General features: G+C 42.0%; 1 protein-coding gene across 1 annotated transcript; it reads left to right on the top strand.

The window, feature by feature from the left end:
- Positions 1-14,776: 14,776 nt before the first annotated feature.
- LOC121775945 (scarecrow-like protein 21) lies at positions 14,777-17,318 on the top strand. The gene is made up of 2 exons (XM_042173051.1): positions 14,777-14,881; positions 15,285-17,318. Exon 2 carries the CDS (start codon positions 15,385-15,387, stop codon positions 17,125-17,127), a length of 1,743 nt encoding a protein of 580 aa, XP_042028985.1. The 5' UTR covers positions 14,777-14,881; positions 15,285-15,384; the 3' UTR covers positions 17,128-17,318.
- Positions 17,319-17,608: the final 290 nt, after the last annotated feature.

Genomic DNA, 17,608 nt, shown 5'->3' with positions numbered 1-17,608 from the left:
ACCTGACCTAAAGGGAGTTGAAAAAAATCAAGAAGCTCTACAAAAGGTGGGGGAAGAGGAAAACGAAGCCCGCATTCTAAGCAGGCTTCGTAAACGGTGGCATAACCCTCCGGCGGGTCGTTAGCCCTATGATCATCGTCGGGAACCACCGCCTTCCCCCCAGGTAAAAAATATTTCTCGTGAAGGGATATCACAGTATCCTTACTCAAGATACTGTGAAAATACTCTACGGTCTTCTCCCCGGATTCTTTCCGGCTAGAAGACCCCTTATCCCCTTTCCTACCGCTACCCGACACCGAAGAAGAAGAAGAAGACATTTTTCTTACTTTTTGAAAGTGAAGAAAGTCTGAAGAAGCTCTTGAAAGCGGAAGAAAATTTCTCGAGAAAGAGAGAGTATAGAAGACGCAACAGCAAAGGTGTTCAAATGAGGAAGAAAGAGCATATTTATCAGATTCGGCGAAGATTTCAAAATCGTCGCACCGTTTCGAATCCCACCTTTTCAGGATTCAACGGCCGGATTTTACTGTCGCATTTAATGCAGTCACATGCAAGGCACGTCCCCTGACGTCAGCCTCCCCCGTACCTTTATCCAGAATGCCGAAGTGACTCGCTTCGCCGAAGTGATTCACTTCGTCTTTCGGGGGGGGTAGTGATGGGGTACGAACTAAACAAGCCCAAGGAAGAGTATGAGTTCGGCATTACCAAAGAGTTCGGAGGAGTTCGGCATTACCAAAGAGTTCGGCCTCAGCCTACAGCTCGGTAAAAGCCAACCAATCAAGCTCTGCTCTCAGGTCGGCATCAAGCTCTACTCTCAGATCGGCAACCAAAGCAGTTCGGTCTCAGTATTCGACCGAACAAGGAGTTAGTGGACCCATGCAGGATTTCCACAACTTCCAACACACCCACTACCACGTGGCGTCAACTCAGGCCACGATCTTAGGCCATGACCTACACGACCTCCACGACCTAGAGTGATGATGTAAGCCACGATCTTAGTTCAATGTATAAATAGAACTTAGATCTGGTAGAAAAGGGTTAGAATCTCTCTAGAGAAATAATCATATAGCAAGTCTGTGTTGTAAGCTGTAATTCGCAGATCAAGCAATACAAACCTGCCCCCATTTCTCCCCGTGGACGTAGATTTACCTCAGTAAATCGAACCACGTAAAATTCTCTGTGTCGTAATTTATTTTTACGAGCATTTATCATTATCAAAAATTCGCGGAATCATCAGATATATATGTGAATAATTTATTATTTTTACGTGCATCACATGCATGACCTACAACCATTATACTGTGGTATATTAAAATGCATACATGTTTCAAAAAATATACTCCAATATTATTAAAAATATGTACATTAAATAATAGCACTCCCTAACAATTGTTCCCAAGTTGTGTTGACCAGTCATATCGATATCAAACAGCAGATTTTGTCGTAGTCATTTGGTCTCGATGAAAACAATATATTATGTGGAGTATATTAATAGCCTAGTGCAGTAGTGCACTTTTATTTAATTTTGGTCAAATGTCAAACGTCAAACTTTAAGACTCTAAAAACCTGTGGGTATCCATCTTTAATTTATTACTCCACAAGAATATATAGGAATTGTCATGAAATAATTTTAAGAATAAATATGATAGAACAAGGACTTTTTATTTCGAATATTTAAATTTCAAATAGGGTTAAAATTTCCGCTCTCTTTGTCACCCACTTGTGTCACAATAACACATTATTAAAATTATATAAATTGTTTTGGAATTACTGAATTAATATGAAATTAACTGTGATTATATAAATCATACGATTCAAATTTAGTCGATTTATCAAATCGAACATCAACTGATACAAGGTGATTTTTTTAGAGCTTAAGAAAATATAGAATTATTAGATCACGCATTTAGATTATTGTTTTTACGAAATGATACCGTCCACTAAGAAAGATAATTCAAACTAGAAAATTTATGTCAATCCACTTAATATAAAATATTTATGGCAATTTCCAAAGAATTACGACTAGCAACTTAGTGGACTTGTTCGCTTTTAAACAAACAATATATATAGTATATACAAATCAATTTATTTTATAAATTCATTCTTTGTCCACCAACTTCAACGAGGATATATATATAGTATAGTATATAGTTCAAATCAAGCTTACCTAAATCTGTACGGAAATATAAATAAGTCAAGAATGAAAGAAAGGCGTAATTTACACATGCTAATCTCAACTCAATTTGCAATAATGCTAGTTTTTGTCAATATTATATGATGAATCGGCGAATTTCTGATGTTAGTGAATGCAGGAAGATGCAGATCACGACACAGAGATTTTACGTGGTTCGATTTACTGAGGTAAATCTACGTCCACGTGAAGAAATGAGGGCAGAGTTGTATTGCTTGATCTGTTTTCTTACAGCTTACAATACAGACTTGCTATTTTGTATTTTATCTCTAGAAAGCGAGAGAGTCTAACAGAACCTCCTATCTATCTGATCTAGGTTCTATTTATACAAAGGACCAAGATCGTGGCATGCAGCCATTTACTAGGTAGTGGATGTCGTGGAGATCGTGGCGATCTTGCATGGGTCCACTATCCTGCATGAGTTAATGACTGCTTGACACCACTAAATAGATCGTGGGTGTAGTGGAGGTGGAAATCCTGCATGAGTCCACTATCTCCTAGTTCGGTCGAATACTGAGACCGAACTGCTGAATTATTGCCGAGCAGCTTTTGCCGATCTGAGAGTAGAGCTTGATGCCGACCTGAGAGCAGAGTTTGATTGGTTGGCTTTTACCGAGCTGTAGGCTGGGGCCGAACTCTTTGGTTGTGCCGAACTGAACTCTTTAGTCATGCCGGACTGATACTCTTTAGTCATGCCGAACTGATACTCTTTCTTGGGCTTTAGGCTGATGGGCTTTACTGCTGTTGGGCTTGTTTAGTACGTACTCCATCACTACCCCCCCCGAAAAGTGAAGTGGATCACTTCGGTATTCTGGATAAAGGTACGGGGTAAGTTGATGTTTGTCCTCGGTCTGATGAAGTGAACTCTTCTTTAACCGGACTTGGTTTGCGTCCTAATTTGGCGAGTTTTATCGCTCGGATCGAACTTTCCGTTGTCCTAATTTGGGGATCGGACTTTCCCTTGTCCTAATTCGGCGAGTTTTATCGCGTGGATCGGACTTTCCCTTGTCCTAATTCAGGCAAGTTTTATCGCGTGAATCGGACTTTTGTTGCAGTTCGTTTCAGACGAAGTGCTTGATTTTTAAGCCGAATTGTGGTCTTGTATCCTCTTTAGAAGCTTGGACTCACAATCGTTGGCTTGTTGCAGCTCGTTTCAGACGAACTGCTTGTTTAAGCTGAATTGTGGTCTTGTATCTTCTGTAGAAGCTTTGACTCACAATCGTTGGCTTGTTGCAGCTCGTTTTAGACGAACTGCTTGTTTAAGCTGAATTGTGGTCTTGTATCTTCTGTAGAAGCTTTGACTCACAATCGTTGGCTTGTATATGTTCTAAGAAGGGGATCAGCCTTCGAAGAACAAGATACCTCAGTAACATTTGTAAGAGACGACACGCACAAAGACAGACAAAACGCACAGACAAAACGCACAGAGACAAATAAAGACCAAGTAAACCAAATAAAGCACATTGACTGAACAGGACTCACGACTGACTGACCGGACTGTCTCTTACAAATGGAACTTTTTGAGGTTGGAAATGTGCCATGTTCGGGGTACCTGTTCTCCTGACATGTGAGCCAATTTGTAAGACCCTTTGCCGAGGACTTCTGACACCCGATACGGACCTTCCCATGTGGGTTCGAGCTTGCCCAGCTTTTCTGCTCGGCTTACTTCGTTGTTTCTCAAGACGAGATCTCCCACTTGAAATTGCAGCTTCTTCACCCTTTGGTTGTAATACCGGGCTACTTGCTCCTTGTACTTGGCTGCTTTTATGCATGCCAATTCTCTTCTTTCTTCGGCAAGATCTAGCTCGGCTCTCAGTCCGTCGTCATTCATTTCTGAGGAGAAATTTAGAGTTCTGGGACTGGGTACGCCGATCTCCACCGGAATCACGGCTTCAGTGCCGTACACCAGACTGTACGGAGTTTCACCGTTGGAGGTTGTGGGTGTAGTTCGGTAGGACCATAGGACTTGAGGGAGATTTTCTACCCATTGTCCTTTGGCTTGTTCTAACCGAGCTTTTAACCCTTTCACCAGGATACGATTTGTTACCTCCGTTTGTCCGTTTGCTTGTGGATGAGAGACCGAAGTGAACCGCTGTTGAATATTCAGCTCTTGGCACCAATTCTTGAACGTCTTGTCGGTGAACTGAGTCCCGTTATCCGAGATGAGGATGTGGGGTATGCCAAATCGGCACACTATGTTCTTCCAGACGAAATCCAATGCCTTCGAGCTCGTTATCGTAGCTAATGGTTCAGCTTCCACCCACTTCGTAAAGTAGTCCACGGCAACGATTAGGAATTTCATTTGCCGAGGAGCTTGAGGAAGTGGTCCCACTATGTCTATGCCCCATTGCATGAAAGGCCAAGGGCTCTGCATAGTGGATAGATCGGTCTGCGGCATCCTTGGGATATTTGCATGGATTTGGCACTTCGGGCAGGTCTTGACGAGCTGCACTGCTTCTTGTACCAATGTTGGCCAATAATATCCCCATCTTAGAACTTTTTTAGCTAAAGCTCTAGCTCCGATGTGGCTGCCGCACGATCCTTCATGAACTTCTCTGAGGATGTAGTCCGTCTCTTCTGGTCCTACGCACCGCAATAACGGCTGGAGGTAAGACTTTCTAAAGAGGACTCCTTCATGAAGTTCGTACCGAAGTGCTCGGCACGTGATCTTCCGAGCTTCTCTCTTATCCTCGGGCAATTGTCCTTGATCCAGATACTGCAAGATCGGCGTCATCCAGTTCGGCGAGCTGGATACTGAATGTACCTCGGCTTCATCAATGCTTCGATGCATTAATTCTTCCGCCTTTGAGCTCGGATCTGAGGCCAACTTACTTAGGGTATCTGCTCGGCTATTTTCCGCTCTGGGAATGCGGATTATCCGAAAATAGGAGAAACTTCGGCTGATGCTTTGCGCTTTGTCCAAATACTTCTTCATTCTCTCGTCACGAGCTTCACTTGTACCCAACATGTGATTCACTATGACTTGTGAATCACAATGGATTTTGAGAGATTTGATGAGCAGACTTTGCGCTAACTGGAGTCCGGCCAGGAGGGCTTCATACTCGGCTTCATTATTAGTAGTGGGGAATAGGAACCGAAGTGAGTAGGTTACCTCGTGTCCGTCGGGAGCGACAAGTAAAATACCAGCTCCACTTCCCATCTTGTTTGAAGCGCCATCTACGAATCCGCTCCAGCAGTCCGGCGGCTCTACTTCGGATTCCAAGGGCTGTGCTAGTTCGGCATTGGCAGAATTCTTCTGTTCGGCAATAACAGGAATTGCTTGATCGAACTTGGCCTCTGCAAGAAAATCTGCCAAGGCTTGTCCCTTGATGGCTTTCCGAGGTAGGTACTCGATTGAGTGTTCTCCCAGCTCTATGGCCCATTTGGCGATTCTGCCTGATGCTTCTGGCTTGGTCAAAACTTGCCGAAGAGGCAGATCGGTTAAGACGCATACCTTGTGAGCATAGAAGTATGGCCGCAGTCTCCTTGCTGCATTTACTAACGCCAGAGCAATTTTTTCCAGAGGTTGATACCTTGTTTCTGGACCTCGTAATGCTCGGCTTGTAAAGTAGATGGGAAACTGCTTTGGGCCTTCTTCTCGTACAAGCACCGCGCTGATGGTTTGATCCGATGCCGCTAAGTATAAGAATATTACTTCGGCTTCGTTTGGAGCAGAGAGAATAGGAAGCTCGGCTAGATAACTTTTGAGCTCGTCAAAGGCCTTTTTCTGCTCGGCTCCCCACTCGAACTTTGGTGCCTTTTTCAACACCTTGAAGAACGGCAGTTGCTTTTCGGCTGCTTGGGAAAGGAATCGATTCAGTGCGGCTAGACATCCGGTTAGCTTTTGCACGTCATGTATGGACTTCGGCATTGCCATGTTCTGAATGACTTGGACTTTTGAGGGGTTTGCCTTGAGTCCGTCCTTTGAAACCAAACAACCCAGAAACTTTCCTGAATCTACCAAAAAGGTACATTTTTGGGGGTTGAGTTTGAGGTTGGCTTTTCGGAGCACGTTGAGAGTGGATTTGAGGTTGTCTTCGTACTCCGAAGTGCTTTTGCTTTTGACAACTATGTCGTCGACATACACTTCAACCTGTTTTCCGATTAGGTGCCGAAAAAGCTTGTCTACCATCCTTTGATAAGTGGCTCCGGCATTCTTTAAACCGAATGGCATCTTTTTATAAGCGAAAACGCCGAAATCGGTAATGAAAGCTGTTTTCGGAGCGTCACTCTCATCCATCAACACTTGGTGATATCCTTTGTATAAATCAAGAAAACAGAAAATTTCGAAGCCGATCAAAGCTTCTACTTTTTTATCTATATTCGGAAGGGGATAGCAATCTTTAGGACAGTGCTTGTTTAGATCGGTAAAATCTATGCACATCCGCCATCCTCCTCCTTTTTTCTTGATCATCACAGGATTGGCCACCCAAGAAGGATATTTCACCTCGAATAGTACATCCGCTTTTAGTAATTGGCGGACTTCGTCATGGATGACTTGGCTTCTTTCGGCCGCAAAGAGTCTTTGCTTCTGTTTTACTGGCCGGATTGAAGGATCAATATTTAACCGATGAGTGATTACCTCGGGGGGCACTCCGGTCATGTCCAACGGAGACCATGCAAAGACATCTTTGTACTCCTTGAGGAGCTGAATGGTCTTTTCCCGGAGTAGAGGCGTTCCTGAGAAGCCGATCTTGACCGCTCTGGATGGATCATCTTCGTATAACTGAACGGTCATTGAGTTCGGCTCTGAAGTGACTTCGGTCATCTCGCTTGCCTCTGACTCCGGTTGCTGTGATTGCTATGCTTGATGGTGCCGAACTGATTGCTCGGCACTTTTAAGCGCAATCTGCAGACATTCTTTTGCTCTCTTTTGATCACCTCGGATGACCGCTATCCCACCTTTAGTGGGGATCTTAATGGTGAGGTGATAAGTAGAGCAAACGGCCCGAACTGTGTTGAGCCAGTCTCTCCCCAGGATGATGTTGTACGGGGACCGAGCTTTCACCACAAAGAACTCGATCATCGTATTGGAGCTTGTAGGTGCTTTTCCCACCGTGATCGGAAGGCTGATAATACCTTCAGGGCGGGTGTCCTCCTGGGCGAAACTTTTCAGAGGAAGTGGAGCCGGACTGAGCCGAGCTGGATCCACTTCCATTTTATCGAAACATTCTTTAAAAAGAATGCTGACTGACGCTCCTGTATCCACAAATACTCTGTGGACCAGTTTGTTTGCCACTCCGGCTTGAATGACAATAGCGTCTTGGTGAGGAGAGATGGCTGGGACGGGATCGGCATCTGAAAATGTAATCACTTCGTCTTTCTTCAGCCTTTTATGTGTTGGCTCCTCTTGATTGGAACCTCTGCGTTCTGCTTTTAGGGACGACTTAGTCTTCCCGGCAGGGAGAGCATCAATAGTCTGGATTACTCCATCATATTGCGGCTCGTCGTCGTCTTCGGGATCCTCATGCCTTTTCGGATCCTGAGGATTGCAGTTCGCACCTCTCTGCCTTTTGTTCTTTTTCGGCTGCTTGCTTTGGTATTTTTTTAACGTTCCTGTTTTCACAAGAACATCAATACCTGCAGCCAAATCTCGGCACTCCTCGGTATCGTGTCCGTGGGCTTGATGGAAGGAGCAATATTGATCCTGAGGTCGCCGCGCGGCCGATTTCGTCATCCGCCTTGGTTTTTCGAACATATCGGAATGTAGTTCGAAAATTTCCGCTCTTGACTTGTTTAAGGGTACGAACTGAGCGGGCGGCTTCTCAGGATTGAGACGTGGTCCCAATCTGCCTTGTACCAGTGCCCTTTGAATTCTTTCAAAAGGAGTTCGGCGAGGAAGCCTCTGATCGCTATGATCGGGCTTCTTTTCGTCTCCTCTAGATGAGCTGTCTAAAGACCGTTTTCGACGGTCTGCCTCATCCGCACGGGAAAACTGGTCCGCAATGTCCCACATTTCTTGAGCTGTTTGCGGACCGCACTCCACGAGCTTTCTGTAGAGAGCTCCGGGCAGGATTCCATTTTGGAATGCCGAGATGACAAGCAGATCGTTGAGATCGTCTACTTGCAGGCATTCCTTGTGGAATCTTGTCATAAAGTCGCTGATTCTTTCGTCGCGACCTTGACGAATGGAAAGCAGCTGAGCCGAAGTGATTCGGACTTCCGCTTTCTGAAAGAACCTCCTGTAGAAAGCATCCATTAGATCTCGGTAGGATCTAATGCTGCCTTGAGGAAGGCTGTCGAACCACCTTCTGGCGTTCCCGATGAGCAGCTCGGGGAACAGCTTGCACATGTGGACCTCGTTGAGACCCTGGTTCGCCATGTTATATTGATAGCGTCCCAAGAAATCATGAGGATCTACGAGTCCGTCATAGGTTATCGACGGAGTTCGGTAATTCCGCGGCAAAGGAGTTCGGGTGATATCGTCCGAGAACGGAGTCTTTAATGCTCCGTACATGGCGAACCCGACATCTCTTCGGTACGGAGGAGATGGAGTTCTCCTGTGGTTCCGGTACCGAGGAGGAACAGGAACATGTCGGGGTTGAGGATTCTTTCTCCTGGAAGACACGTCACTACTGCGGTAGTGACTTTCATGTCTGGATGAGGAGGGAGAATCCGCCGTTGTCTTCTCCGGCTGTTGGCTCTTCTGCAGGAAGGTTAAGAACTCCTCCTGCTTCTCGGCCAAGAACAGCTTGACAGCCTCATTCAAATCAGGCTGCTGGGAAGACTCGGTGTGTGGACCTTTTGAGCGGCTTGTTCCTTCTCCGTGAGAACTGGAAGTAGATTTTTCACGAGGCTGCTTTCCAGGCCTATGGGCTGCTGGATTAGCTTCCTCATGGTTATCACGGACGGAGGCACGGGTGTTATGTGATCTGGTATGCATTTTTTTGGTAGAAGAGGATCAAAAACTCGCTTTATCACAAATTTGGTTCTCTGTTTCCCACAGACGGCGCCAGTGATGAATCGGCGAATTTCTGATGTTAGTGAATGCAGGAAGATGCAGATCACGACACAGAGATTTTACGTGGTTCGATTTACTGAGGTAAATCTACGTCCACGGGAAGAAATGAGGGCAGAGTTGTATTGCTTGATCTGTTTTCTTACAGCTTACAATACAGACTTGCTATTTTGTATTTTATCTCTAGAAAGCGAGAGAGTCTAACAGAACCTCCTATCTATCTGATCTAGGTTCTATTTATACAAAGGACCAAGATCGTGGCATGCAGCCATTTACTAGGTAGTGGATGTCGTGGAGATCGTGACGATCTTGCATGGGTCCACTATCCTGCATGAGTTAATGACTGCTTGACACCACTAAATAGATCGTGGGTGTAGTGGAGGTGGAAATCCTGCATGAGTCCACTATCTCCTAGTTCGGTCGAATACTGAGACCGAACTGCTGAATTATTGCCGAGCAGCTTTTGCCGATCTGAGAGTAGAGCTTGATGCCGACCTGAGAGCAGAGTTTGATTGGTTGGCTTTTACCGAGCTGTAGGCTGGGGCCGAACTCTTTGGTTGTGCCGAACTGAACTCTTTAGTCATGCCGGACTGATACTCTTTAGTCATGCCGAACTGATACTCTTTCTTGGACTTTAGGCTGATGGGCTTTACTGCTGTTGGGCTTGTTTAGTACGTACTCCATCACTATAGTAATAGAACTACTAAAACATTTCAAACTTTGCATAGGAGAACTAATGTGACAACTGACTTAACCCAAAATATCTTTTTATAATAAAATGGAAAAGCGTATCACAAAAAAAAAAGATTAAATGCTCTAGCTTTGATCAAATATATATGTAATTTAATTTGGATAATTTCAGGATCAAATTTGCCTCAAATTAAAAGGCATAGTGTGATAGATATGACATTTATTCTTAATAAGAAATTGAAGAATATGTCTCATCAATTGCACGAAGCGAAAGGTGCCAGATAAAATTATGATCAGCATCTCTCTACAAGTCCAAACATAAGAGCACCCACAACCGTGCTCTTGCCAGCGGCACGGTTGTGGGCCCGGTCTATACTATTCATGCCTGCTCTCTGGCAAGAGCACAACACCCACAACTGTGCTCTTCCGCAAGGACGAGCACAATTAATATAAAATTCAATTACACAAAAACATTTTCATAATACTAAAATTCATTAAAAAAACCACAATAAAAATTACAAATTACAAATAAAATAAAAAGACATAATTAAAATCCTAAAAATTAAAAATTACATAATTAAAATACAAAAAATTAAAAATTACATAATTAAACTCCTAAAAATTAAAAATTACATAATTATTGGCTAATATTACCCGAGGAAGACTACGCATCCGGCGGCACCAACCCCAATTGTTTTTGGAGACCCAATATCATGGACTCGTGCGTTTGAAGTTGCGTGGGGGTCATAGTTGAAGATGAGAATGGAGATGAGAGAATGATGATGAGAATTGTGTAGTGAAAGTGTGAATTTTTGGGAGTGAAATTGAGGATATTTATAGATGAAAGTGTGTATTTTTGGGGTAAAAAAAATGAAAAAAAAATTAAAAGGTGTAAAAAACGGTTATAAACGGATATATTTTTTTGGGGAAGTGATTTTTTTTTTATTTTTATCGGTTTTTTAATTAAAAAACCAATTTTTTTTAAAAAAATAAAAATTTTTAAAACTCAACGGCTATGCCGTTGACGAATGGGAGGGCGACACGTGTGCGTCCACTGGCACGGACGTGCTCGATACATCGAGCAGCGCCGTGCCAGCGGCGCGGCTGCAGCGGCGGCGGTCCTTCGCCTTGCCAACGGCGCGGACGGCGGTGGCGACTTTCGCCACCGCTGCGGATGCTCTAACTAATAAACACAAAAACAAAGTCGCCACCGCTGCGGATGCTCTAACTAATAAACACAAAAACTTATTTAATTTACACTATATAAGTCTGAGCGTTGTGTTACATATATGAAAGTGTATGGTAAAGAGAATAATCAAAAATGGAAAGTGTTCAATTGGAACGCTATTGGATCAAATGACAAAGACATTGTTAAGAAAAAGATGGCTTTTCCCGGAGCTGTTATGCCTGCAGAAAATGATCTATAGCTAACTGCCGCGTCAATGGGATCTTTTATTCTGGTTGGAGGAGAAATTACCAAACGTCTAGCAGTCGCCACCGCTGCGGATGCTCTAACTAATAAACACAAAAACAAAGTCGCCACCGCTGCGGATGCTCTAACTAATAAACACAAAAACTTATTTAATTTACACTATATAAGTCTGAGCGTTGTGTTACATATCATGTTACGCATTTTATATGATTTTTAGCTAATAAGAACATGAAAAAGGGAAAGAATGATGAATTGAAGAAAAAATATTGGAATACTTAGGTACTGATGTATGACTTAACACCTTTTTGTTGTGTTTGAAATGATGGATTTACACTTGCCCCAAATATACACCATTTTGTGTTTGAAATTATGGATTTATATACACTTACAGCTAAGACAATAAAGCATAATTAATATATGCCCACAGATTCATGTAAGTGCAATTTGTACATATTTAGTTAGTTAGGTTACTCTACAGAATGTCAATTACTTTTGTCTTTATCAAGAAACTACATTTTCTCCATTTATTCTTTTCTTTTGTTGAAATAGACATATTATATGATGAATATCATGAAATCATACATTGCAATTTCTTTTTGGGTTAATCATCATTTAAATTAATTTTGATTAACCTCTGATTAATTTCCTTTTTTTTTTAATTTTTTTTCTCAATTGTCATATAATGGTCAACAATTGAAACTAACACGACAATATGAAATATGACATGACAAAAAAACGACATTATTTTTGACAAAATGACGTCATTATATTTTAATTTTCAAATGTTAATTAAAAGATGCGATATATCCGAAACAATGTCGTTTTGGTTTTGCTACATTAGTTTTATTTTTACTATTATGAGAAATTTGAGAAAAATAAAAAATTTATAACTGTAATTTTTAATTTGAAGTTTATATGATTGGCTTAAACATCAACAAAAAAATTATAATCTAAATGTTAATGTTCACTTTTCTATGAATACTCATTTTCTCAATCATATTTGATTGTTATCTACTCAACCAACATTAATAATTATCACCATTATCAATGGATGCTTTAACAACATTTAATCATTTAATTGTTCTATAAAACGGTACGTATATTTTATGACAGCATATCTCGTAACAAGGATTAAATTATCACCAACTCTAATTATGGAACTTCTATATAATGTTTTTTTTGTATTTGTATGACTGTATTTTTTTTATTTAGCCAACAAAAGAGAATGAGTTAAATTTTATACTCTTAACTTTAATTTTAAAGTTTATTATCCATAGCCGTTAATACGATTTTCATACTCCAGATAAATTATTTATTTATATTTACCTACAACTCTGTTAAAAGTAGAGGTGCATAAGAAAAAAAGTGAATCGACACTCGCGTCGCACCACTGTCGACTCGACGATGGCCACTCCACCATGACACCAGCAATTCCGCACCGCGCAACACACATGCATATATTTTTCATGGACAAGCGAGTTTTTTTAGGTCACACTTCAAAAATCCTAATTATCATACAACTAGACACACTTAATATAAAAATTAAACAACCCTTATCCGATTTTAATAAAGTTAGGCGGTTTGATCTATATTGATACGAGGGTACTCGTATCGGTCCCGGCAGCGCGAGGTTGCCGGAGAAGGGTTAGGTTCGTTCGCGGGATCCTCCCGTCGAGCAGCCTAGGGTTCTCGGTCAATTAAGGTTTGACGAGATGAACTTGCGGAAAAATAAAGTACGAAAAGATAAAAGAACGGTAAAAGATAAATTGATTTAATATTTCTCCAATGATTCAAATGAATAACAATGTCCACTATTTATAATAGTGGATACCCTAACTTAACGAACAAGAAAATAATCCTAATAAATATGAAAAGATATGGTAAATCAATAACTAACTAAATAATATAGATATGGGGATAATTTTTAGAAATATGCTCGTATCATATATGCTGGCAACAGTGTGAACACTTATTTGTCTAATTTTCTCACATCTTCTACTAATAAAATTCCATGTTCCAGATCTCAAAATTAGACAAAAAAGCGATATTCTCATTACTTTTAAGGTGATCCATTTAAATTAATGTATATTAATATGAATATATTAGGTCCAAACTCCTGAGTGGTTGGTATACTTGTACACTAAATTATTCAAAAAAATACTGATGATAATAGTGTTATATAATCAAAAGCAACTTTTTTTTTTTTTTTTTTTTTAAATTAACTTCATATATTTATATCATATATATATGAAGGAGGAAATTACAAATCAACTTTTCTCTGTCTGGATTTGGATTTAGAAGAATAATATCACGTTGAGGGGTCAAATGGTTTCGACGTAGGGTTCAGGCTTTGTGGGACCCACAAGGAGGAGAGAGAAAGACCAGTCATAACCGCGTTGCCACGTCAGGTCAAAATGGTCAACGTTGAAGATATTTAAGGCTGACGTGTCAAAACTGTCGGGTACACCCGTCAACTGTTTCGTGAGTTATACAACATCCAACCGTCACGTTACCGTCATTTCCCTCGGCTTTGCTGTAAATATTTTTCGTTTAAATATATCAAATTTATTTTGCAAATCACGAAATTTCATTATCTAACTAAGTTCTCGTTATATAGTAATGCAATCTATATATCTTCTATCATCTAAATTAGACCGTATAACTTCCATTTCCATATTCGTGAATTAATTAGTTTTCGCTATAAATTTGAGGTTCCAAAACACAAGTATGGTAAAAACTAGCAAAAGAAAAATAAAAGATAATAAAAAATAAAAACACTCTGAGCATCAAAGCCAAATACAGAAAGAAAAACAAATTAGAGAAATAACAATCAACAGTTCCTCGGAGAATCACAACACAACACTTTAAGAGATCACATAAGTTGTGAGAATATGATCACATGTGCACCGACTGACAAATTCTTCTATTACTTCTTCACCACTCTCTAACTCTGACTAATTATTCACGCACTATTTCAGTGAAAAAAATTGAGCACCATTCTTTCATCCACAAATTCAATCTCCAAAGAATAAGTTTCTTTTCAATATTTCACTATAATTCCATGTTTTGGAAGATAAATCAGCCATCAAAATAGTCATGAAATCAAATAGAAGGCAGAAAACTGAAAATTCATAACTTCTCACCAAACTCGAAAACAGGACTTCCCAGGCAACTGTTGAATTACAACTATTGCAACAAAAATATGCATACTATGAATTCTTATTCTTTATTCTTGATATATTAAATACATATATCTTGCATTTAAAATAATAATAGTACTACTTACCAATTAAAAAAACATTAGGAGTAATAAATAACATAGCTGTATGCAAAGGCGAGTGGAAGAACACGTTGGTGACTAACGTTGAACGTGTGGACGGCGAGAACGCCATCCATAATTCGTCAGCCATGCCCGTCACTCCCAGTCAGCCAACCGTTACCGTCACCGTTAACATCTTCATTGTTTCCGCTCACCATCTCTCATATTCCTATATATATACTCTCCCCCTTCCATCAGCTCATTCTTTCGACTCAATCTTGAAACATTTTCTCTCTTCTTCAAAATCCCATCAACTCAAAAATTTAAAAATCCCATTTCCACACACGATATCAGGTAACCTTCACACATTTTCTCGCATTTGTTGTTTCGTTTTCTTGCTGTTTGATTCAATTTCATCATCAATATGTAGTGTTTTTAAGTTTACGTTTCGTTTTTTTATGCTGTCGTTTGCTTGAGGAGGACGAAAATAAGAAGGGATATTGTGTTTTTTATTTGATTGGAGCTTTTCTAGATCTTCAATTACATGTTTTGTGTAAGAAATTAATGATGTTTTTGATTTGGGGTTTGGTGTTTTTCTTGATATGAGGTCTCTATTTTTTTACTCAATTAGTAGAAAGTTTGAATCTTGGGTTGATTTATGAAGAGAAATTTTGTTGGGATTTTGTGTAGTAAAATTGGGATTTAAGTCATTTCCTTTTTCATTTGAATGATATTTATGGTTTCTCTGCTTTTTCAGGTGGATAATTTGAGGAAATTAATTGCCTTTTAAAGTTGTATTTTTGGTGAAGAGTTAAAATTCTGCTTAAGATTTAAGAAGCAAATGCTTGTTACTGAGAATGGGCTCTGGCTATCATGGATATAGTGAAGCAGACTTATCATCCCACTCTTCATATCCCACTGTTTCCTCCATACCAACAAGGCTGTTCGAATCTCTGAAGTTCGACTCACGAAGCTCGCCCAACTCGCCTTTCGCATCTCTCTTCGAGGCCGACTCTGTTGCCACCGTGTATAGTGATACTCAGGAGCGGTTTAGTCCGTCCGGTTACCTCTCTGAGGCCACTCATTCGTCCGACTCTTCAGTTGATTACAGCGTCAACTTGCATCACTCGAGGCCCTTTCCCACCGGCCACCAGGAGGGCCCGTCTGTTGCCTCTGCTTTCCACTCTAATGCAAGTAGCAATCGCAGCATAGAACACGCGTTGCTGGAACTGGAGAGCGCTCTTATGGACGAGGAAGTTATGAAATCGGAGCCGTTTTTGGGGGGAAACAGTAACCGGCAGTCGCAGACGCCCGAACAGAGGGCGGGATCATGGCATGAGGAGGCTCAAGGGTCTCGTTCGTATGCGTCTGGATCGCCTCATGATTCTTATATGACTGCCTCGGTGAATGATGGTGTTTACGCTGAGAATCGGACGGGGGGAGGGATGGAGGATTTCGCGTTGCAAGGGTTTCCCCCGAATGATCTGAAAGGGCTGTTGATGGCCTGTGCCAGAGCACTCCATGAGAACAGATTAGAGGAGTTTGAGAAGCTCGTGGAACGTGCTCGTGGCGCTGTGTCGATCAGTGGAGAGCCGATACAGCGCCTAGGCGCGTACTTGGTGGAAGGGCTGGTCGCACGGAGAGAGTCGTCTGGCACGAACATCTACCGCGCCCTCAAGTGCAACGAGCCGGAGAGCAAGGACTTGCTCTCGTATATGCACATTCTTTATGAGATATGCCCGTATCTGAAATTCGGGTACATGGCCGCGAACGGGGCGATAGCCGAGGCGTGTAAGAACGAGGATCGTATCCACATTATCGATTTCCAGATCTCACAAGGCACGCAGTGGATGACTCTCTTGCAAGCGCTCGCTGCCCGGCCTAGCGGCCCTCCGCACGTCCGTATCACTGGGATAGACGATCCGGTCTCGAAGCACGCCCGTGGGGATGGTCTATCCGCGGTGGAGAGGCGCCTCGCCGCGATCTCGGAGAAATTCAACATCCCGGTCGAGTTCCACGCGGTCCCGGTTTTCGCCCCAGACATCACGAAAGAGATGCTGGACGTCCGGCCCGGGGAGGGCCTCGCGGTGAACTTCCCGCTACAGCTCCACCACACTCCCGACGAGAGCGTCGATGTGTCCAACCCGAGGGACGGGCTGCTGAGGATGGTGAGGTCGCTGAACCCGAAGGTGGTGACTCTGGTGGAGCAGGAGTCGAACACGAACACGGCCTCGTTCCCGACGAGGTTCAAGGAGACGCTCGACTACTACTCGGCCATGTTCGAGTCGATAGACGTGACGATGCCGAGGGACAGGAGGGAGCGGATCAACGTGGAGCAGCAGTGCCTGGCGAGGGACATTGTGAACATCGTGGCGTGCGAGGGAAGGGAGCGGGTGGAGCGCCACGAGCTGTTCGGGAAGTGGAGGCTGCGGTTTACGATGGCTGGATTCCGGCAGTATCCCTTGAGCTCTTATGTGAATTCTGTGATTAGGGGATTGTTGAGATGCTACTCGGAGCATTATACCTTGGTGGAGACGGATGGAGCGATGTTGCTGGGCTGGAAAGACCGGAATTTAGTGTCCGCGTCGGCTTGGCACTGAGAATGAACGAGTAAATGGGGAATCATTATTGATCCTCTTTTAAAAAAATATAATAAGTAGTTGTAGGAAATTGCTCTCATTTTCTAGGATTTGGATGATGATGTTGTGGTTCTAGTTATTGATACAACAATAATTACGATGTACTACTTGTAATATTTTTTCAATTCTAATAGTGAGTTCATTCTTTTTAAGATTCTTGTCCGTCTCATTTTAGGTATATATATTTGTCAAAGTTTGGATCTTAACACAACCAAACGTCAACAAAATTATGAGGAGAAAAACTTCTACTTGTGAATGTGTGTCCATGTAAACTATCATTCTTGCATAATCAAACTATCATTCTTGTATCATCAAACTATCATTCTTGCATAACTCAGCTTTCACAGCAAGGTGGAGATTTGATCGAGTGATAGAGCCGTTGAAGCTCAAGGAAGGGATCAAGAAAGGAAGCAGAGGAAGCTCGGTTTTTGGGAGCTGGAAC

This window comes from Salvia splendens, chromosome 18, assembly GCF_004379255.2.
Source record: "Salvia splendens isolate huo1 chromosome 18, SspV2, whole genome shotgun sequence".
In the NCBI taxonomy this organism is placed as follows: Eukaryota; Viridiplantae; Streptophyta; class Magnoliopsida; order Lamiales; family Lamiaceae; genus Salvia; species Salvia splendens.
This window is presented reverse-complemented; position numbering and strand designations above follow the sequence as displayed.